At 42.9% G+C, this 22976-nt stretch overlaps 1 protein-coding gene across 4 annotated transcripts in view; it reads left to right on the top strand.

The window, feature by feature from the left end:
- The window catches only part of LOC104017967 (aromatic-L-amino-acid decarboxylase-like), a 73174-nt gene that overhangs the window by 42983 nt on the left and 7215 nt on the right, over nucleotides 1–22976 (top strand). For 3 of the 4 annotated variants that reach the window (XM_087760093.1, XM_087760113.1, XM_087760103.1), the window contains exons 7-13: nucleotides 3289–3355; nucleotides 5495–5589; nucleotides 7456–7523; nucleotides 12229–12305; nucleotides 15747–15766; nucleotides 16499–16597; nucleotides 22472–22573. In XM_087760093.1, the coding sequence (XP_087616219.1) occupies nucleotides 3289–3355; nucleotides 5495–5589; nucleotides 7456–7523; nucleotides 12229–12305; nucleotides 15747–15766; nucleotides 16499–16597; nucleotides 22472–22573 (528 nt within the window). Of the gene's footprint in view, nucleotides 1–3288; nucleotides 3356–5494; nucleotides 5590–7455; nucleotides 7524–12228; nucleotides 12306–15746; nucleotides 15767–16498; nucleotides 16598–18669; nucleotides 18773–18914; nucleotides 18967–22471; nucleotides 22574–22976 lie in introns of those variants that run through there. The other variant, XR_015705309.1, reaches the window with a different exon arrangement.

The raw sequence follows: 22976 nt of genomic DNA on the forward strand, positions 1-22976 counted from the left end.
GGCTTTCAAAGACAGTAGAGGCTCGGTCTGAGTTAATATGGCCTGTGCCAGGTCTTCCATTTATTTGTATACATAAAACACGTCAGCTTAGATTAAACTAGATCTCATTAGCCTTATGGTTGGCCTCTTAACTCAAAAGGTGTGTTAATTCTCTGTCATGTGGAGCAGCAGCCCACACACTGTATTAGTGCTCCCTTTTCTGGCCTGCAGATTTCAAAAGCCTTTCCATTTCTTTTGTTCTTGAGTAATTTGGTGCTAAGTTATTTTGTTGTGGTGAGAAAGATAGGCACATTGCCAAGGAAACACCTTATGCCCTTTGATTCCTTGTCCCCCCCCCCCCCCCCCCCCCCCCCCCCCGTGTTTGCTGATCCTTCACTAAGGGGAGCGAGTCAACGTCAAAGGAAAAGGTTTTAACAGAAGAAGTTCTGCCTGCAGAGACATGTGACAGCAGAGAGATCGCTCCTAACGAAGAGATCTTGGTTGCATCCAAGCTGATGCAGTCTCCTTGATCAGCAAAAAAACAAAAAAGTTTTGCAGGGGATTAAAAAGAAAATAGAAGCAAATTACAATGCCTTATAGGCACGATTCTCCTCTTACATTTAATGAATAAATGAGGCATCATTATACTGAACGTGACAGAAGTGCTCTGCTTGTAGAGGTGAGGGGAGAATCAGGGGCGCGATTGCTTGATGTGAAACAGGTTCTCTCATTACAGCAATCTGGTAACTATAGGTTTGCTTTTCACATACATAGGATTTGGCAGTCAGCCTTTTTCTGGGAGAGGCATTGTCTTTAGAAGGAGTCTTTGAATTCCTATCCACCACCAATGTCTTTTAGCACTAGTAATGTGCGTATCATTTTGTTCAGTGAAGGCTATTGCCAATTAGCGTACCCAGACCTCTACTTTTGTTTCTTTTTTATTTCTAAGTTCAGACTTGTGTTCATTTGTCTCTTTCAAAATACTTTTGCAGAAATGGAAACAGAGAGATTTTCTCAGAGTAAAGCAAGCAGACTGTGCAAACAGAGCACTTAACCCTGTCAGGTGTTGAGGCACCGAAGTTGCCACGACTTACTGAGGAACCATTTCCAAGTGTGCCTGACACGCAGCCCTTCGTCTGGCCACCAGTTAAGGGGGAGCTTTAAAGCGTGTGCTGAAGTCATGCCCGTTTCATTAATTATAGCCGCTAACCGGTGGGTAAGCACACAGGTAAACGCCGTTCTCAGTTGGGCCCTGGGCTCCCAGCTTGAGACAGGCCTCTCTACGTTGGACGAATGTTGACCGGGAGGCCACTAAGTTAAGCACTGCTACATGCAGATGTAGGGTCCACTGCACTCAAGCCACGCTTGAACGTGTGTCAAAGTGGCCTGTGAGCTTTATGCTGTCTTTCGTAAATCCACACTGATACATTGCAGCTGGCATCAATATAGTACAATATACCTCAACAACCTCATCCAGTATAAAGCTGCTATAATGTGATCGCCTCGCTGCTGAACAACGGCCCAGCATGAAATCTCTCTGATTCTAGCTGAAGTGCCTCTTCTGAATGATGATCTGCAGGGTATTAAGAAGCAGGCTGCTTGTATCCGGACTCCCTCGGGAAACAATAAATCAGAATTAGACTGAGAGAGGAGCCATCTCTTCAGTAGAAGGTAACACTTAGATCCTGGCCACAGATTCCCATTTGGCAGAAGCATTCTCGAGACATATACAGATGTCTAGGGCGATGTTTCTTAACCCACAGTCTGGGAATGATTGCTGTTTTGTAAAATCCTGAATGGTGGTTTAGTAAACTGTTGCAGTTTTCTTCAAGCCACAGACATTCTGAGGAGTGCAAGCTGGCAAACAACTGAGTAGGAGAAAATAAAAATGAGAAGAGAACATTGAAAGCTCTGCCTCACTTTAGTTGATTGCAACCGAAAAGCTTTGTGGTGAAACTGTGCAACACGTGTCCACGTCTTTTTCAAAAGCTGTAGGAGGCCTTCCAGTTGAAAAGACTGGGAGTCATTGCTCTCAGGCACCATAAGGATTCATGCATGTTCCCTGACACAGCTCTTGATTTCCGGAAAGCAGCACAGGAGATGACTGATGCAAGCCATTTGGCTGCTTTGTATTCGCAACCAGGGCTGAGTCAAATGTGAAGCGCACAGCCTGGAAAGGATAAGGCCTGCGGGCTATACTGAGCCATCAGTCCCGTTTCTGTGATGCCGCCTGTCCCCTGCCCTTTGCACAAATGTGATTTTGCCGGCGTTACACAGGTTACAAATTGAGTTACGTGCATTGTGTAGTACTGAGGCGGGGTAATGGGAGTCCTGACAAGAGCAGATGCTGTCACTTTAAGTGGTTTCTGAGAATTAAAACAAGTAGCTTCGAGGCTTAGACACCTGCAGAGAGGACACCAAAATTATTTCAGAAACTGAGGTAGACTTTACGGAACAAGCCATTATTTAAATGACTTCGCATATGCTGGAACTCATGTAAGCTCTCATTGAAGCAACACACTCCTTATCGTGATCAGAAGGAGAACGCTTTAACTGCAGTACGACACTAATAACAATAATGGGTAACTTTCTGTTGTGAAATCTCCATCGTTATTTTAATTGCTGGAGTAGCCAAGATAATTTCGCTCTAATCTTGTCAGAAAGTCCACGCCATATTATCGTTATATGTACAAAAGCAGGGCTAAGTCTATAGTGCACTCTTTATTTGGGTACTTTCCAATCCAATGGGTTAACCCCTGTTCTTTATGGGTAGAGACAAATGAGAATTTTCATCACGGTATCCTCCATTTCTTGTGACACAATCTGTAGATCTGTGGCTCAGCTAAAGGTGAAATGCAGGTTTCTCCTGGTTGTGGGAACATCTTAGGTAGACGATAATGCGATAAATATATTGCCACTCCATACACGCGTGCCCTCTTAGTAAAAAAAGGGAGCAAACTTACTCCTTTTTAAAAAAATACCCTGCAATCTTTTTAAAGCAACCTCCCTCAAAGGATGATTAAACTTCCAGAGAAGCCATAAATGTACCTCAAGGCACTGTGATTATTCTGTTCTCCCCATGTGTCTCAGGTATATGGGAAGGCCCAGTATAGATAAAGATTGATTGATAAAAACATTGGTTCTCAAAAGTTCCACTGAAGGATAGGTATTGCCTAAGATCAGTTTATTTTGCCCTATATCATCTGTTCTCTCTGTTTAGTGTTGCCCTTGCGAGCAGTTTTTTTCATTTGATACTTTTCTTTGCTGTAACACTTCATTTTTTTTGCCTTTGTTTTTTTGGCTCTGCAGTTCTGTGCAACGCTTGGAACCACACCTTGCTGCTCCTTCGACAAGCTGTTAGAGCTGGGTCCTATTTGTAAGTCTTTGCTGTTACTCTCTAAAATCGCAGATAGCAGTTTAAGCCACGCTGAGTCATTTCCAGGGCATTGTGCAGCGTCAGTGTCCAAATTCAATAAGGCTACTTACAGATGAGACCTTCAGTTGCAGTTTTCTTTCTAATACTAGGACAAGCCGCAAGCTTGCATTCTCAAACCGGTCAAGCGTACAGAGGACGTTGCCTCATGGGTTTTTGGGGGGGCGTGTATTTTGGAGCACTGTCAGTTAAGAAGTCCTGTAAGTGCTTCAGTTTGTAACATTTTTCTTCAAGCCCTTCTACCTGCAAGGCATCTAGAGCAATGGTGAAGATGAGGGAAAAGCTGAACTCTAATTCCCCTCTGCACCAAGTGTTTTGTTTCTGTCTGGTTCCAATGGCTATAAAAAGCAGGGAAATATGCACCAAAAATCCACAGGTATTCTCCTTAATCCTTCCTCTCCCTTCCCCGATTTCCTTCCTCTTGCAAGAAAACAGGACAAGTGCCAGGGTGTTTAATACAGTGACCGAGTCCCGGGCTCTCCCTAAATATTGCTGCGTTATGATCTGTTGTGTCAAGCTTTGATCTGCAGCAAGGCTTGCTCAAAAGCACAGGCTTGCTGGCTGAGGACAATGCAACAGAAGCGCTCCGTATCTCTTCGTGTGCCCATTTCAAACGGGAAACGTATAGCTATAAGCAATTGGGAGCAGCCTCATGGAAACACAGCTAGATTTGATGTTCTGTTAATTTGTTCAGGCGGGGCCTAAAACATTTGGGGTTTGCGTGGCGGTGCCTTGCTCTGTGAGGTTTCCTACCCTTCAGCACAAGCCCCAGAGACTCAGTTTCTCCCAGTCCTCCTTTTGAAAAAGGTCTCTAGTAGTCTGCTTAGCAGCTGGAGATTATTTTGCTGTTCCGGTTATTCCTATACACCTGACCCAATAAAATAGTGACACCAATACTTTTAGGTATAGCAACTAATCGTGTGTGTTTCACCAGTCGCTCTCAAAGATTTTCTGCTCGTGCAGCAGAGACCAGCAGAAGGATTGCGCGCTACTCAAATCATAAGTCTCATGACTTGCGCGCTCTCAAATCATAGTCTCTTCTGCGTGCAGGTGAATTTTCTTCTTAGTATACATGAGCAGGAGCCCTATGCAATAAAGGCAGTGTCTCAAACCAAGTCTATTTCAAAATAGGTCATCAGTTGAACTTTGAACGTGTTTTCAAATAAACATAAAGTCGTGGGTGTTATGAATAACACGGTATTAGCTCTTTCCAGGCATTTATGCAAAAATACAATGTGGTTCACAGGAACGCATATTCCAGCATGCACTTGCTGCCCAGTTGCAGATCTGAATGGATAGGCCTCCGTATGTGGAAATACCCATCAGAACTGTGTGGTGACCAGCGTCACGATGTTATGTGGGCTTCAGGCATCACCTCCTGGGCCAGAATTGTTACCGTGTGCGTTAATACGGGTGATCTATAGCAGAGTGTGAATACTGAATTACAGAGAATGCAGGAGAGGCTCGCATGCTGAAATACGGCTGCAGAAACCATTCAGTGACTAATCGAAACCAGCACTTTCTTAACCTTTCAATGCTTGCCTTTGCATAAGTGTCTCCGTCCTCGAAATAAAGAGTTTGCTCCACGTAGTTCAGAAGCACGCGCGTGCACATGCATCAATATGGAAAACACACTGTTTAGAAACATGTGTTTGTCATTCATGAGTTAGAAGTGGGGAGCACAGCTAAAACGCTAGCTCCTCTTGCTAAGGTAGATAGTTTTCGTACCACAGAAATGATAACTACGTCTCTAGATACATCTTTTTAAAGTGTATTTTATAATGGTTCTTAAATCAAAATCCTTTAATATTTTATGTTGCTTCATATTCATGAGATAAACCTAGACACAGAAGGACTCAGTTCCATTAGAAGTGGGGAGGAAGAAGAAGATGTTACGTATACATCTTTATGTATTAATGGAAACCCAGGTGGTAGAAACATTTAATCTCTTAATTTAATTTTAAAGTGGGAAAATAATAACATCAAAGGAAAGTCTCGCAGGCACTTGGTTTCATGCAAATTAATGGGGCTTTTTAATCTGCTGTTTAATTTAGTTCCCCTTCAATTACTTTTTTTTTTTAGGCAATAAGGAAAATATCTGGATGCATATTGATGCAGCCTACGCCGGGAGTGCATTCATCTGCCCTGAATTCAGGCACCTTTTAAATGGAGTGGAGGTGAATGAAGTGTTTCTTCTCTAGCAGCCTGCTAAAACCTTGCTCTTCCATAGAACTTGTGCGTTTCTTATGCACCCAACATTACCGGCTCTTGTAGAATCTCTGAGTACGCCGCACTTCAGTTTGCACTACAACTCCCTGTACAGTCTATTACATTACTTATGTTTATGTAGTTTTTAGTGGTTTATTCTGGGAGTATGCAAGTTACCAGCGTATGTAAAAGTCTGTCATCTGGAACAGCAAGGAGCAGTGAATCAACAAAGTGTCTTACAAAACAGAAGAGAGGAACTTTTTCCCAAATGTCCAAAAAGGCACGTTTATAACACCCTAATTCTGCATTACACAAAAGAGAAAAAAAAAACAACAAAACACCAAAAAGAAAAGAAGTTCAACAAATGCATGAGCTCATTATGTCTGATTTTTTGCTTACATCCTGAAAGTCATCTAGGATACAGCCAGTAGCTGTATCTCAAACAGACAGGGTTTAATAACCAAGAGAGCTAAATGAAATATTCCTCCAGCAGCACTCCTGTTCCTTTTCCCCGCCTCGCTGAGCTGCTTGGCATTCAGTTGCCCAGATAAGAATACTTCAATTTCCTGCTGCTCCCCTCAGACAGCCAGATAAGTCCTTGTCTTCCACGTCAGTGGAGAAAATATTACTGTTTGGTAAAGCCAGAAGTTTAAACACAGCACTGATAGGTAGGGACTAATGAAGAAGAGGAGGGAAACCCCCCTGACAAATAAAGCATTTCTTTCTGTCTCTTTTTTATCAGCAAATGAAGCCTGTTGTAATTTCCTGTGGGGGAATATTTTTTAAATTATTGCTATTGGCTCCTGAAGGAAATGAAACAGCGTACCTTGTCGGGGCCAGCATTTGTCATAAGAGTAAATATTTAACAACCATGAATAGGTTTCTTACCTGACATAGTACAGGGAGATAGCTAGATAGATGTATAGATAGATAGAGAGACAGACAGACAATCTCCTCTTATGAGAGCAATTGTTAATTGTTTACAAGTGACAGAGAAGGTTATGAGAAGCAAATGAGAACAGAAAAGTGCTGTACGGAGTAGTCAGATCCTGGTGCTGCCAGGCCCTATCTCTTTTTTAAGGCTGATGGCTTCTGCCTTTGTTAACACATAGAACACGGACGAAGCCTTTCCCACGCAATGGCCGTCTCATCTACCTGCGTGTCCTCTGATGCCACGCCTAAACATACATCAAGTGAAACGGGCCTGTTACATGATTTATATAAACATGTACTGTGAATGCTTATTCTGTGTTGGTTTTTCTTTTGACTTGGATGAAAAAATGTCTTCTACTAAAAGAAAATACCCTGGCAGTAAAAAAAAAAGGTCATTTCCTGGCCAGTTGTAATTTTATGAATGAGTGTGATACACCAATTCCAAACTAAATGTATCATTTGTCTCTACGTATGAATTTTGTGTGTGTATGTTTAATATTCTTGCAAATAGAAAGCTTAGTGAATTGGTTTTGGAAATTGGGATATGAACCACAATGGATGTTTCTGAGTGTGCAGATATTTTTTTTTTAGTTTACACTGAGATATTTACTTTTTCATAACATATGTATCTAAAAGGTATAATTGTTAGCAAATGCTCAAAATGTTGCTAACACCAACAGCCTAGCTTCACACCTAACCTGAATGCTGTCTCCCAAATAAACGAAGATTTAACTACAACAGTTATTAAGGAAGGTGACATCAGCATGAACATTATCTATAAAGTCCCAATTCAGGAATTCATTCGTAGTTAAGGTGTGCTCAGACAATTTGACAAAGTTGTATCATTAGCACATGGATCCTGTTCTCTTTCATAATTCTGTTTTTTATTTATCCATTCTCAGTTTGCAGATACTTTTAACTTTAATCCTCATAAATGGCTCCTAGTGAATTTTGACTGCTCTGCTATGTGGTAAGTACTACAGTAAAAAAAAACATTACAGGAGACAAAAATCACATGTTAAATTAGTCTGCCTTTCTAGCAGTAGACATTTATTTACATTTCTGTGTTGAAATGAGGAGTTCCGGATAGCTTTAGCTCTTGTAAATTATTTACAAAATTCACTCTTTCATTTAATCCAAGTTTCAGTAAAATTTAGAAATAGGTCTGAGCTCTGCATTATGTTCCAGAGAGAGAGAGATCCTGAAAAGTCTGCAGATTCATACTTGCTCCATTTTGGGACTGTTTAAAACATAAATGAAAACAACTCATTTAAGGACGTTAATGCAATGAACAGCACGCTAAACAAAGCTTTTTCTTCTTTTCCATAAATTCCTTTTTGCTTGAGCCTTGACTCTTTCAAAAGCCTTTCTGAAAATGCTTGGGATTTGGCTGATGAAAAGCGATTGTTTTCAAAAAGGACTATTTATGCCATTTTGTACTGGTTTTCAGTTTCCCCAGATGACAGCAGAGGTGACATTTTGATTTAAAAAGATGCCAAAGGAGAAACCAGTAGGCATACTTTGAAACAAAGCAAAGTATCATAGCAGTACTAATAGCAGTAATAATGACCTCCCGTAATAGATGGTCCTGTTATGGCCCAAACCGGAATCTCCAGAACCTAGCGTCTACCAGCGGCACGACTAATGATACTTATTAGCAAAACAGCTGCTCAGGAGATGCAGGCTGCTTATCAGAATAAATGAAAGCATCAGTTTCAGTTAGAAGAGAACAAAATCTGCAAAAGTGAAAAAAGAAGAAAAAAACTGAATGCTAAAAAAAAGAGGACTCTGAAACATCATCCGGAAAAAGGTCACCTTATTTAAAAGAAGAATAAATGTGAGACAGCGATCACTCAGTTGCCTTTGGTTAACCTTTGGCTCTTTTAAAATCCTCAGCAAAGCTGTCTTTTGCACAGATGTGTCTATTATTCAGATAATACATTACGTTTCTGACTGTAAGAGTTTTCCCGATGTAGGCACTTCAAATATTCCAAGCCGTAATGAAGTTTTTCTTTTCTGTACAGTAAGTGGCTTACATTTGGATCCTGATTCATCAGTAGTGGCAGTGATTAACCCCAGACTCCAGTTTAGAAGTGCCTCATCAGTAGCTGTCTCTCTGTGTGTGTGGAGACAGGGAGAGGATGAAACTCCTTCGCCACCTTCTCCCTCCTTTTTCTCATCACTCCAAGACACTCTTAACAACGTAGCCACTCAGAAATGAGAAAATACACCATCATTCTCTTTAATGTGTGCAGGACAACTAGGGGCCAGAGTCTAGTCCCTACCAGTTTAACTTCTCATTAATTGTGCTTTCCCCTATAACCCCGTGGAACTCCATGTTAAAAGTGTTTTACCTGGCTTTCCAGGGAAACAAGGCGTATACACTCACGGCATCTGGAAAGACTGAGGAAAGTATTTTTCTCCATTTGGTTTCTTGCCTTTGTTTAGATAAGCCATTGCATCAAATGCTTGGTGTCATAGGTAGGAGGAGTCCCTTACAAGGAATCTCAAGAGACCTTGCAACATGTCTCCTTACCCAAAGCGAAAGTTTCACTGCTATAGCCATTCAGGCTTCATTTCAGCAAGGCATTTATGTATGGGTGTCATTCACTTCATAAAGAATGAAGTGTACATTTCAAGTTAAACGCTGACTTGAAGCCAAATCCATCGTCCAGCTACTTCTAAGGCTCGTGTCCAAAATTCACCTCTCTTACCAACGGTAGCGCTGCCTGAAAAGGGGAAATGTAATAATGAAGGATGAAGGAACCTGGTGAGAAGAAGTAACTGTGAAGGGTACGGAGTCCTCTTAGGATCCCTGGGAAGTATTAACCATGATATTGTAATAATACGGAAAGAGGTCAATAAACAGTGAACACCATTTCAGAACCCAATTAAGCTGAGACCCATTGACGGACAGGCTGCTAAATCACCCAGGCTCCTCAGCACTTTCTCCGAGAAGCACTCCCATTTCTTTTCCCTGCAAGTTGATTAAGATAATCTAGCCGTTGGATCTGTAATGTAACTATTGGACTGCTCCGTGCAATACGTAGCACGGATGTCATTTGGGATTTGGAGGCAATGCCATTATAAACCTTTTGTAAAATATTCTCAGACTTCTCGCTGTCCAGAAAAGAGCAGTCGATTTCCTGTAAAAAGGAATTTAATAGAGCCACTCCGAGAGGGGTACATTTTCCGTATTCCAACGGTTGGTGTCCTTTAGAGACTCTGCCTTGAAACGGCCAGTCAGGTTTCCCTGACTCGTTTAGTTGGTGCTCTGGAATATTATAAAATTCCTATTTTGTATAAGAGCGTCCTATTACCAATTATGCCACTAATCATTACTAGTGTTCCTATCGTAGACGAAGAAGTGTCTTCTTTCAGAGAGAGTGAAAATAGCCATCTTAAAAAGCCTTGGTGTTCTTGCTTTTCTGTTACTCTTTTCAGGGTTTAAGCGTCAACTTTTGGTTGGGAAGGTTGTTTCAGGATTTGAAAGGAAGGTGCTTCTAGGAAATGGTTATCTGTAGATGGAAGTGAAACCTTCCTGTTGGTTTATAATATGAAGTCACCTTTCTGGTTATTGTGTCTGTCAGTCCAAATGGACAGAATAGAGCGAGGGTGTTCAAAGCTGCAGCTGTGCAATCCAAGTAAGTAACTTTTCACAAATGTTCATTGCTGTATTCACCAGGACTTGTGCATTTCGTATTAGGAGTACTTAATAGGGGAATCTGTGCCACTCAAGGCAGATCTTAGTAGGTCTATTAGCGTAGCATCAAGCCTTGAAAAAATTCTAGCTTATCAATCAATGACAGTTTGGAACTGTATATTCAGGAACCTTCAGTCAACCAGGAGTATTTACAAAGACAGTTAAGGACACCGCTTCTGTCCATTACCAGACCACACAAGCACTTACTGCAAAGAAGTTGAAATACGTAGGGTGAAATCTAGACGTGGTGTATAAAGGTGCAACTCAACTGGTTCATATACGTTGATGTCCAGGCTTTGGATTTATTTTAGTAATCCTTTCAGATGGTTTGTCACGGATGCCAGATTAAGACCTGTGAAGTCCCCAGGTGGAACAGACACCACCTTTTAAAAAAGCAGTCACATCACCAAGGAAGCGCAAGATGACGGCATTTTGATAGCTTCTAAGAGACCGAGTGCTCCTGCAGAATCGTTACGTGTGCCGTTGTTTAGCACAGCCTGTTACGGGAGAGGGAATGAAGCTGTCGCAAGACAACTGATGATATTGCTTGTAACTTGGGTTAGTTGCGTATGGAATGAGCTACTGAAACATGGATCTATCCAAGTAATCAAATCTATCAAGTGAACTACAGGTGAACAACTTAGGGTTTGTTCACAATACCTACCCTAATTAAACCCGCTCTCAGATAAGAGTTGCTTCCCTGTGTCCACAGGATATTTTCAACACACAAAGAGATGACTTATTGTTTTTACTGAGCGCGTTCTGAATGTCTTTTACTATTTTTCATGTGCATAAGCTTACTTATGTTCAGCTACGTACTTTCCATACCTGGAGGCAAGTACTTGGTTAACCTTGGTACTCTCCTGACCACTGAAGTGGGAGGAGGCCTTTTTGTTTGTTCGAATAAGATGTTTTGTGAGCACAGCCTAGACGTGAACGAGACGGGGTGTACCTACTGGCCCGTGCATGTACACGTACACACTAAAATACTGGCAATTAGATTTTTACTTAGAATTTGATACTAAAACATGAAAAAGAACGTGAAAGAACGGATGCACAGAAAACCATAAAAGGTTTGGACTTTTGCCATTTAGAGTGTCCCCATGGTGACGGGGGACGTTGCTTACTTTGTGAAACATTTATAGGCCTAACATGATCATGTAGCAGTCTCTCCCTTTTTGATTTCTGGTTTCTCCTTTTGCTGCCTCTGTAAACCCCATCGTTTGTAGAGGTGAGTCAATCTCACACATAGAGCGAAGCATAAACCGGCAAAATCTTGTTATTACCCACTGGCAAAATGTAGCTTATTCTTTCTAAAAGGCACACGCTGGCTTTTGAAACTCAGTGCAGTGACACCACCCGCTAGCTGGCCACAGTCAGGTATGCTTCTCGCTTTTACATTCTGCTGTAGCGTACCTGTCAGTCATTGCACATCGGATCCAGCTATGGGCAGGGTGGTACAAGCGGGAAGCCCGAGTCTGGGCCGGGTGGCTCGTCCCTACCGGTGGCTGCTGCTGCCACCACCGCAGCACGGACCGACAGCGGCCAGCACCCACAAAGCTCAGCGTGGCTGAGCACGGTGTCTGGGAAGCCACAGCTCTTCCCACAGCTTTGTACTGCAGTAATTTCAAGGCAACTTCTGTTGACTGCAAACATTAGCGTTGCTTTCGCTAGTCTCACATTCTGGTGTGAGTGTCTGTCACCGTAAAAAGATCCTCTGTGTCTGTCTCTTGTCTGTTTTTAAATACGCAGTCGTGCAGCCATGCTGCCCGTTCCTGCTGAGCCTTACACTTAGCTACGTGTAAGCACAGTACGGATATGGCTGTGAAACAGCACTGAAAATGGCACAGGCTGTGCTCAGGAAATCCGCCAGTTTGAACGCATTCAATTTGCCTTCACTTCTTGTGGAAATGTAGTCCCCTCAATTTTACTTCTTCAATTTCTCGACTTCATTTCTTTCTTTTTTATACAGGGTGAAAAAAAGATCCGATATAATAGGTGCCTTTAAATTAGAACCTCTCTACCTGCAGCATCAACATCAGGAGTCTGGTAATTTTATACTTAAATGAGATTGTTATTATTAATGTAATTTTGTTTGCACACTGCTACTTAATGGAAAAAAGGATTTAAGATGAAAACTAAAATTCTTGAAACTGCCCAAGTTGTTTAGGAGCCTCTCTCCATTTTCAAAGTGCCGCAGGGAGTTAAGCTTGTGAAAGTGCAAGCAGCCATGTAGTGAGATTTTAGTTAGTCCAAAAAGCTGTTTGGAAAGTCATTTTATAAAGCATTATATTGATACTTTTGTACTGGGATTTCCCCAGCTCCAGATTTACCACTGACCCTCTGTAGGAGTGTTGAGAAAATGCTTCATGATCTTTTGCTAGTCAGATAAACACGTTATTGGGTGCTGTGTATCGAGTCCCTTAACCTGCCTTCCCCGCAGATCTTTCGCCAGGATGATTTCAAGATCTGATTTGCTTTTAGGGTTCCTGAAGTCTGTGACCTTTTTTTCTTAGCTATGCATGCGAGCTCAGATTCAAATTTTCAAATGCTCATGTCAGAAGCAAACATTCCCTGAAAGCGCAAGGAGGGGGTGAGCTGTGTTTGATATCCGTGCTCTGCTTTGAATGATAGCTCTCTGGGACATTATCCTGTTGCTCTCATGTTCTTACATTGATCGTAGAGAAGGAGGTAAGTGCAGGCTATCTGTCTGTCTTGTACCAAACGCTCACGAAAGCTCTTCACAACATGCTGGCAAAGGACTCCGAAATCGTGGGCCCTGTACAAAGCTCCTTAATGGATTCGTGCTGCTCCTTGCACATACCTAGCAACACCCAGAATTCCACCATTCACCGAAAAGCCCTAGGAAAAATGGATTCCTGTGCCTTAATCCTGAACTGGCAGAAATTTTGCATTTATTCCTTTTCTACATTTCCAAGCAATGCAAATACAGAACAGTGCAGTAAACAGGAAAAGGCAGTAACTCTGGACCTGAGGTTCACCCTCCAAAGGCTAGGCTTGTTAAGAAAAAATATATACTGTTTCTTTGCCTTTTTTTTGAAAAATACAAGTTATGGCAAATATACTTACATCCCTAGCTTTTACTTAGCATACGTGAAAAATAGTTGTCTTGAGGAGAAAACATACAACCTTAACAAAAGTGAAAATACGGCCTTGCGCCAACTGACAGTACTGATAGGAGAACCTTAGGTCTTCCCCAGGTTAAATAACACCAGAAGGAAACGAAACCTTTCTTAAAACCAGGTGCTTCCAGTGAGGCCACCTAGCTGACCTGAAAACTTTATCTCCCCAGTTGGGTGAGCGGTTGTTCAGCCTTCGCCTTGCCTTCGGAAGGTGTGACAGTACGTTATGTGACCTGGGCATAGCGGTTCCAACCAGATCAGCTGATTCCTACCAGTCTAGCGATGCTACTTTTTTCTGTGCTCTCTTCCCATTTGACATCAATTTTCCAAAGAGCTGGACAACACTTTTCGAATGCAAAATGCCTCTAGTTTAACTGTTAAATCCAATCCACACTTATGCCTCCCATAAAAATAGTCAAATTTGCAAAGGCCCTGTTGATCCCTATGTGGTTTATGGATGTCAGCACTCCGGGAAATAGGACTGGTCTAATGGAGGGTCTTATTTTTCTGACTGTGTCTCAGGTCCGAGAATTCCCATCATGGTTTACACGGCAGATGAAGTAGCATTTTTGAATTTGCTCGTCTCTCACTCAAGAATTTAAGTGAGCAGAAAAATGCATCTATCTGTGAGCAATTACTCCTAATAACCGTATGGCAATTACGTGTGCCCCCAAGGGGAAAGTCTTTATTTTGTCATTAATTATGATTTTACGTGATTTGCATCATCACACCAGGAAGATTATACTAGCTTGCCTGGCAACCCAGGATATAGGTGAAATCCTGACGGCAGTGTTAGAAGAATGCAGCTTTATGCTCTATTGTGGACGCCACCTCTGCCCCCGCAATGCAATTCCTCCTGGTTAAATACAGATGCGAGACTAAGGCTTGTAATCAAGGACTAACCGTTGATTGCAGTCTGCTTCACAGCTTGTGAAAGGCGTTGTTGTGGATCATTAGACACAGCCCCTTACAGGAGCGTAGGATTATTTATCTGTCACCAGTTGCTTTACTGTCTTTGCTACCGGCCTCACAGCTATCAAACAAAAATGCCTGCTACAATGCAGCAGAACGTGAATGTTAGCGAATTTCCTCGTTACCGAGCTGAGACAACCGTGTTCGTTTCCTGAGGTCCAGAAACAGGTTAATGATTGTTGCTTGTTGTGTGGGTTTTTTCCTCATCTGGAAAATAACCTAGGAACAGGTTAAAGAGCCAGAAGGCTGTATGTTGCCGGGAGGAAGGACCATGCTGCTTCTTACGTTTTGGCTGCGTAGATGAGAGCACGTTGGCAAGAGAGCTCGTACCGCAGGAAATACAGGCTTGTTACCCCCAGAACACACAAAGGCTGAGAATTACCTAGACAACGCAAACTGGCCAAATTCAGAAGCTACGGTTCTGTATGGTACCTTGAGGTTCATAATTCCAGGAGCACTTAGACAGCGCTTTCCCGTGGAATTTAAGTCCATACTTTCCTGTGAAGCTGATGCCCTGCGGCAGACTAATAAAGCAGAATAAGCAAGCTAAGCAGATGCTTCCACATTTTCCTAAAGAAGTGCTTTAGATTTTAGGTCAGTTTAATTTCTGTCACTGGCTTACTGCAAGCAATCCAGCTTCATGTTAGAGTTTCCTTTACTGTGAAATCACTGTAATTACCTGAGTCAAAGCAAAGGTCGATGTGTCTTGGCTCTGTGCGCTCACATAAAAGATGATAACTACTAACGCCCTCCCTGGGCTGCTTCGTGGCTTGGTCAGTCTGTGTCTGTAAGGGGCTTTCACTACATCAAATGAAAAGCCATAAAACCCCACAGAATACTGTTCTCCAAACAGGAGGGGTCAATTCTGAACCAAATTTTCACGTCACTTATTAGACGTGCTGAAGAATGAGCAACAGATACATGAATGAGTTTCAAAGGTAGGTCGAAGCAGAGAAAGAGTGATGAAGTGAGTTTGGGGATGCTGCAAACTGTTTCAAACAAAATTAATAACTGCCATTTTATCTGCTACTTCTTTTCCTTACAAGAGGAAAATAAACCCAGCATTTAGTCCATCACCTCCACAGGATCTGAAGCCTAACAGCAAGGAAAATGTGTTTCTCCTCCTGAAAACTGCTTAACTTGTTCGTGGTATATTCTGACTAGCTAAGGAATGAAGCTTACTACAAGCACCTTCGCTTAGCATGCTGGCAGGTATCCTGCTAGGTGCGCAGTGGTCCTGTTGACGCTGATGATGCTGAAGGCTGTGGCAAACAGAAAGGAGAGCTAAGATCCAGCTTTTTCAGTAGCATTAGAATGATTGTAGGTTTTGGCTGTTGTGATGAAACAATGTGAACACTTTTTCTTTAACTTCCAGGCCTTGTAACAGATTATCGGGTAAGTACAGCATCAATGTAATAATTAATGCTATTACTTGTATACACTGGTATTTCCAGGGCTTTTATTTTCTGCTACTATCATAAACCTCAAAACCTTATCTTTCTTTCCAGGAAGGATGCAGCTTGCTAAATTTTCATCATTCCTCAAGCTGAAACTTTAAACTCTGTTTTTTTGAAAAAAATTGTTTAAAAGCAGAAATCATCTTGCACGTGTGATATCTCAAGGTTTAGGCAGTAGAAAGAAATGTCCTAAAGATTTTTTTCCTTAACATAGTGAATAGTACATTTTTTTAAAGGCACTTGTGTTTTAACCTTTAACCAATAGAACCACTGTTGTTTTGAAATGGAAAATGGGCCTGTCATTGTAGATGTTAGCCCCACAACTGGAAGCAAGGCAGCGTCCATGAGCTTCTGAGATACGTATTTTTCCAAAGCCTTCAAGGAGAATTCAGGATGCACAAAGAAAATTCGATTTGCCTTGTCACCCTTCCATTCTGACACCAATCTCCTTTTCCAGTCATCATTTGAAAATTTTGAGTATTAAAGAGTCACACCGGGGCATTAACCAGAAATAGACATTGCTATTATCATTTGACCCCCCCTCTAGCAAGTGCCTGTAGGATGTGGCAATGTGGTGCGCTTCACAATCATTGCAGAATGTACAATTTCTGCAGTATCACTGCAAGGGTGGCTTCTAACGTGGGTGCCCTCCCTTCTCCCTGGCTTGCAGCACTGGCAAATCCCCCTGGGGAGGAGGTTCCGCTCCCTGAAGCTCTGGTTCGTGCTGCGGATGTACGGGGTCACAGGACTGCAGGAGCACATCCGCAAGGTAATTGGCATTTGCTTTCTTGGGTAACCTGTGGTGGGATGGAGGGTACCCTCATTGCTTCTCATTTTTATCACACTAATTTTCAAGTGACTCTACAGAGATCTGAATTGGATTTGTATCCTTAATGAGGCTTTCAGAAATAAATTTTGACAACAGTGGCAATCCTGAGGCTCTGTTAGCCCTGCGGCAATCCGATACCTACCTTTCGGATGAAAAATTGATACAAGGTTTGTTATCGCTTTATTAGGCTACCATTAGAGCTTCCAGTGGGTTTCTCTCTCAGGCTAGATTTCTGGAGACTGCCGTTATTTTAGTCTGATGCCAAGATTTTAAGTAGGGCTAAATCTCTCACTGGGAAAACAGAGGGTTGGAAACCCCATATTAATTACGGGGCCTTTTATCAGGCAGATTTCCACAGGTCAGTATTTACATTCAGCAAGTTCCCTCTCTCCCTGCCTCCCAGACATCTCCCTGACTGTCCAGCCAAAAAGCGCTCGTCTTCCTATAATCATAGCTGAAGACCATTTCTTAATACTTTCTGTGACAGCCCAGCTCACGAAGGCTAAGCAAATCAATCTTTTTCTTAAAGATACTGACTCCAAAGTAAACCTCTGGTAGGTTCCCTTATTTGTAAAGGTAATTCAGACAGCTAGATTCCCAAGGGCTCGTTGAATTGAGTGTGTACGTTTAATATTTCATTAAGGACTAAAGCGTTCCCTGGTGTACAGAGAAAAATAAGTTATGACCTTACGGTTGCAGCTTTGAAAGGGCAAGAGGGGTAATTAAGTGCAGAATTTGGGTCCCTGTAGACATCTGTCAAACTGGAACCATTAAGTTAGCTTCTCCTCCCCCACCACCGCCCCAGATGAGTGATGGTTAAATTCAGTGCGTTCCAAAGCAGCTTTTAAAAAAAGTCAGTTCTATCTCCAGCAGTTCTCTGTTGAACTTGCATTTCAGGAAATAATTGCATTCCATTTGCTCCCTCCTCTAGTAGTATTTCAGATATCTCTTGCGAGCTGGCAGACATGTTGGTAAAGTTATATCAGCAGCTGCAAAATGACATTTTTAAATGTGCTTCATATCTTGCCCATTGGCCTCTCTTCTCAGGAATTATCCTTGGTTCCAGATTTATTGTGATGACTTTTCTTTTGGCAGTGTAGTAACGAAGTACGTAAACCAGCCTGACAGGGGTTTATATTTTCAAACCTATAGACAAGTTTCCGAACAAAAAGTCATTTGGAACTCAGCCGCACCGGTTAACTTCACTTTAGCATCGCTTGTCCCAGTGCTCGGCCTTGGAAAGTTGCTTTCTTCTGACCAAGTTGTCGCGTCTTGCAAATCACAGCTTTCATATTCCCCTTGCTGTCAAAGGCAGTCCTTGAGGAGAAGAGCTGGTACCATATCTTGCGTGCTTGGGACTTCCAGCTGTGTTTGAAGTGAAGCCCTGTAGTTGCCATGATTATTTCTGAAGCTGCATTAATTCCAGTGGGTCACAGAGGGACCTAGGTAGAATGAGAAGAGACCCAGGAACAGTGGCAGAAGCAGGTCCTGCAGCCTTTGAGGGCAGGGCAGAGTGGCTGGAGCTGGGGGAGCGGGAAGAAGTTCTCCCTCTCTGTGGTGTTAGCAAGGAGCTGCCCCAGGGCCAGGCCAGGCACACAGAGTGAGGCGGGAGAGCAGAGGTTTGAACCAGCTCCTTGGGCTGGAACCTGGGGAAGGGGGTGCCCACGTTCGGGATGCAGCGCGCAGTCGTACGCCACGTAGTTTTCATGCACCAACACATCTGTGTGTAGGGCACGTCACTTCTGTTCATGCTCTACAAGAGCAGCTAAGGCATGCCTGCTCAGGTGCAGGGCTGGGCCTTATTGAGAGACGTGGGGCCCAGGGTTTCAATTTCTTTCTGAGTTTATACAAATCTCAGTATAGATGCTGTGATCACCTCAGAAAAAAAAGTCACTTCAGCTCCTACATCACAGAAAACTGTAGGAAGATTTACCCAGTGTCTATGGACTTGTAGTTAGGCTTCTTTTGCGCAGCCAGGTGTTACTTATAAAGTGATTTGAGATTTTCAACAGTGATGAGCTTCTGCCTTAACATAGAGGGAGAAAACACTGCATGACCTTAACAAGCCCCGCCATGTGCTGTGTGATTAGCAAGCTTCTCTACAGAACACCAAAGGTACCTGCAGCTCTCTCTTCACAAACTTTTCTTTTTTCTGGATGTAAACTGCCACCAAAAGCTATTTCTCTCTTTCTTTCTTTTGTCCTTTTTTCTCTTTTATTAGTATGTTTTAAGAAAGAGGTGTTTGTTATGTTTGCAGCTTTAAGGTCTGCATCAAAATCACTAGACAACCACTGCAACCCGGCGTTTGCTTGTACTGAGGAAGGCATGCAGGAACTAAAATACTCCTGGGAGATGAGAAAGTGTGACCTGGATTTAGATACAGAAACTTCTTTTGTTTTCCAAACCTGCCAGTTACACACTCCTTTCCCACACAACATGTAATATTAACCTATGGCAAAGTATAGGTTTTAAAGCAATGGTGAAGGGGAGGACGGTCTTCTCTGAAGGATGCGGGGAGAGAAAAATACAAATTTTGGAGGTAAATAAGTCCCAAAGCCACAGAGGAGATCTACAAAAAGGGCAAAAGCAACAACGACGACAGTCTTCTAGACTGATTCCCAGCACTCAGAGTCAGTATCAATGTGAAACCCAAGTGGCCCGTTTGTAAACGGCCCGTTTGCAAACTGCTTGACCATACATTACTCCTTTATCGGCCTAAGCCCTCTCAAAGAGCTCAGAAGGCATTTGAGAAATTTAGCAGTTCATGTCTTTGTATGTGATCCCCACGAATACTGGGACTCAGATGAATCCTCCACAGGGCCAGAAGAAATCAGTGTACCGCATCCTTCTTTCTTTGCCGAGGATAATGAATTCCATTAAAAATTAACAGCAGAGACCGAGAAACTGGAACTGTACAGAGCAGCAATGCCAGCGATAGCGTTTCAGCTGGGGAGCGGCACAGCCCAAGCGGCTGCTGAGAAGACCCTTTTGTCCGCATTTTCCTTCAGAGCGTGGTGGGATGCGAGCTAAGGCAGGCAGAGAGGTGAAATCTATGGGAGGAGACGTAGGAAGCGATCAAGGCTAGGCAGGTATGCTGATTTGCATATAGACATTCATGTACTCTGATGCTTCAGAGAAGCTCCCTTCAATCAAAACCTGTTGTCATTCTTGAAGGCTTTGCCCCAAAATCAAAATTCAGTTTAAACACCTCAAGGCAGGAGCCTTTATATTTATATTATTTATATTTACATTTATTTACATGTATATTCACACATATGCATACACGAGTACAAATTCTTTTAAATAGGGACCGAGTCTTAATGCCTCACGAGTTCACTGCTCCCACTAGTGATTCTGTAGGACATTTCCCTTAATCCTGAATAACCAAATGAATTCGATCCCTTTCTTTTTTCCCTTCTCACTGCAGAAGAGCAGCGGTTATTTACCCCAGACAGCCAGGCATACATACCCAAAAAATCCTTACAAGCTTCCTTTCTTCAGTCTGCTAAATTTCACTGTGTGAAGGTGTGAAGGTTAAGTAACAGCTTTCAGTCAGCTTTCAGTTAATGATGCTAGGGACAGAGCATGACACAAATGTCAAAATCAAAAGCATTTGGAGGCTTAAAACATCCCCAGGTCAGGCTTGGTGTGGACACATTCAGCAGAGCACTGAGAACAGCCCGTCGGCTTTTGCCTCTCCATCTTTCCTAGCCTTAGTTCCAGTGCCTGGGGTTCTCCAGACAGGACTTTATTCTCACGGTTTACCTGCCTGTCTCGAAAGGCTGCGCACCAACGCCGCACGCGTCCTCCTGTGAGTTACCGCCACGCCACGTCCCGCGCGCGGGCGCAGCTCTCGGACGCGCTGAGAGGCGGCTGTGGCACCCAGGGCCCCTCGGTTTTACAGCGTTGGAATCTCCAGGCCTCATTCTGTTCACCTTTACTGGGCTTCATCGCCTTTGGCGGCAGCACTCTGTAAAAGCGATGCCGGAGAACAGACCCTGATGGTCCCGAGGTGCAGGGCCCGGGCATCCGCGTCAGGCAAAGCTGCCGCAGGTGCCGCGCCGGTGGAAGCGCCGCTGCCTCGCCGCCCCGGGGCTGGGCCATCCAGAACCCTGGGTGCCCCCCAGCGCCTTTGCCAGTCACTGCTGTGGGTAAAGTACTTGCATCCAGACACGAATGCAAAATACTTCCAGAATTTTCACTTGTGTTTTACCGCACGGTCTCTATTTTCCCTTGCTTTCATTTCTTGCAAATTCCTGAAAAAATTCTTTGGTGCAAAAAGCGGACATAAATACCTGCTGTGAAAAGCACAGCATGGGTCCAGCTTGCTTGTACAAACCACTCGCAGTAAGCCGAACCTTATATTTGTGTTTCGTTCAGTTCTTACCCAGGTAAATTTTGACTAAGTGCAGCTGGTGATTACATTCAGCTGAACGGCTGCGAAATTCTCCTCTCGTTGAACATGATATCTTTATGGCTTTGATTTCCAAGACCTAGTATATGCAGCGAGAAATTTGGCGAAGCTGTGTAAAAGACACCGGCTTGGTTAAGGCTACAGAACATGAGGACAGGAGGAGACAGCAGAAGATCAGGAGCGCACGGGTGCACATTTCGCAGACGTTTTCCGTGCACTTGTGCATACAGGTATCTGTATGCATACATCTGCTTCTGGGCAATTCTCATAGCTGTAAACTCATGCTATTTCTACTAGCAGAACATTCAAAGGCCTTGGAAAGGACTGGTCATTTCATTGGTCTCATTCCTGACCCAAAGAGCTTTCGGTCTAATTGTAGAGGGAGATGATAAATGGATGCAACAAACAGCCGAGAGGAAGCGGTAACACCAGTAAGACTGGCTGGTTGCACAGGGTACCGGGATGCCCAGTAGGAAGCTTTTGAATCAAGGTTTTGAGTCAATGTAAACAAAGTTTTTCTATTTTGAGAAATAAACAAACACCAGAAAGCTATGATTAAGATTGCAAAATGTGGTTTGCTTTTGGGTTTTTGGTTTTTTTTTCTTTTCTTTTCTGTAATTTCTGTTTTGCCTTGTTGTTGCCCCTTTGGAAGAAGTTCCTGTGAGAGGAAACATTCCACATCTAACCGTGGTCCGAAGTGAAACGTTTCATTTTTGTTTGATATCTGCCCTTGAACTTGCAAATAGGCAAAGCGCAAAGGGAGGAAAAGGCATGGAGTTAGTTGTTTGTTTTTAGGAAATTATTTGCAATCATAAATACATAAAAGTTAAGGACCTTTTAAACATCACTCCAGATGTTGCTGATAGTTTTTGGTGCAGGCTGGCTATTGCCCGGCGACACACTGTCATTCTAATAGCTGGTTGCTGCGGTCTTTTTTTTTTTTTTAGGGTAGTGAGCACTGAACCGATGATAGCCAGTGAGAGAGGGACTGGATAAGGCACTGCAGGCACCTGATGAGGATATGGGTTCTTTTTTTCCAAGTGCTCGTGAATTCATTTCCCGTGGGGGAGAAAGCAAAATGTGGTATGAGTATGCAAGCATCACGGACTGATGTTGAGTCTTCCCAGCTGGTTGTTAGTATGCCTGCTGGTGTTTTTCCTACTTGTTTGATTTGGGAAGAGCACTGGTTTCCTGTGCTTCAAAGCCACTGCTCTGGCTTGGTGCCCAATGCCACTCTTTTTTCCCCAGCAACTTCTAAACAGGTTGGCTGAGACGCGCTCTCCATTTGCTTGATCGTACTGCCATCACCTCTCTTTTCAACTGAACCTGAACCATTTAGCACATCTTTTCTCTTGACGAATCAAATTTATACAATGTAGATACTATCTTTCTCTTCTCAGCACGTCAGGCTGTCGCATCTGTTTGAACATTTAGTCCTTCAGGATGAAAGATTTGAGATCTGCGCTGAGGTTGTCTTGGGACTGGTCTGTTTTCGGCTGAAGGTAAGGCAGCTAAGACCTTCTGTTTCTTCTGTCGACTTTTATAGCAATACGAGAACCTGCAACTGAACATAGTCTTTGGAGTTAACATACTTCGTTATTTTTTAAGGAAAGCAAAGGGAGCTCATGTAGATCAAAGCAGATTAAAGAAAGAAGCTCTAGACAATTTTGTTAAAAATTGATCAAATGCTTAAGAGACATTCAAGCATATTAGGCTATAGAAATAGATAGTCAAGGCAAACAAATGGTCTACCCAGTCATACAAAGTGACTGTTGTGTTCTGTGCTTGACGGGCTTTGATGAAGAGGATTGTTTTAATACCTTTCCCTAGACATTTGTATGTGATGTGTGAGCGTATGTGCGGGTATTAGATGCTTCTTGTCGAGTTAATTTTATATGTGTGTAT

This window comes from Nipponia nippon, unplaced genomic scaffold (genome assembly GCF_047370975.1).
Source record: "Nipponia nippon isolate SJK-2023a ecotype South Korea unplaced genomic scaffold, ASM4737097v1 scaffold_1, whole genome shotgun sequence".
Taxonomy (NCBI): Eukaryota; Metazoa; Chordata; class Aves; order Pelecaniformes; family Threskiornithidae; genus Nipponia; species Nipponia nippon.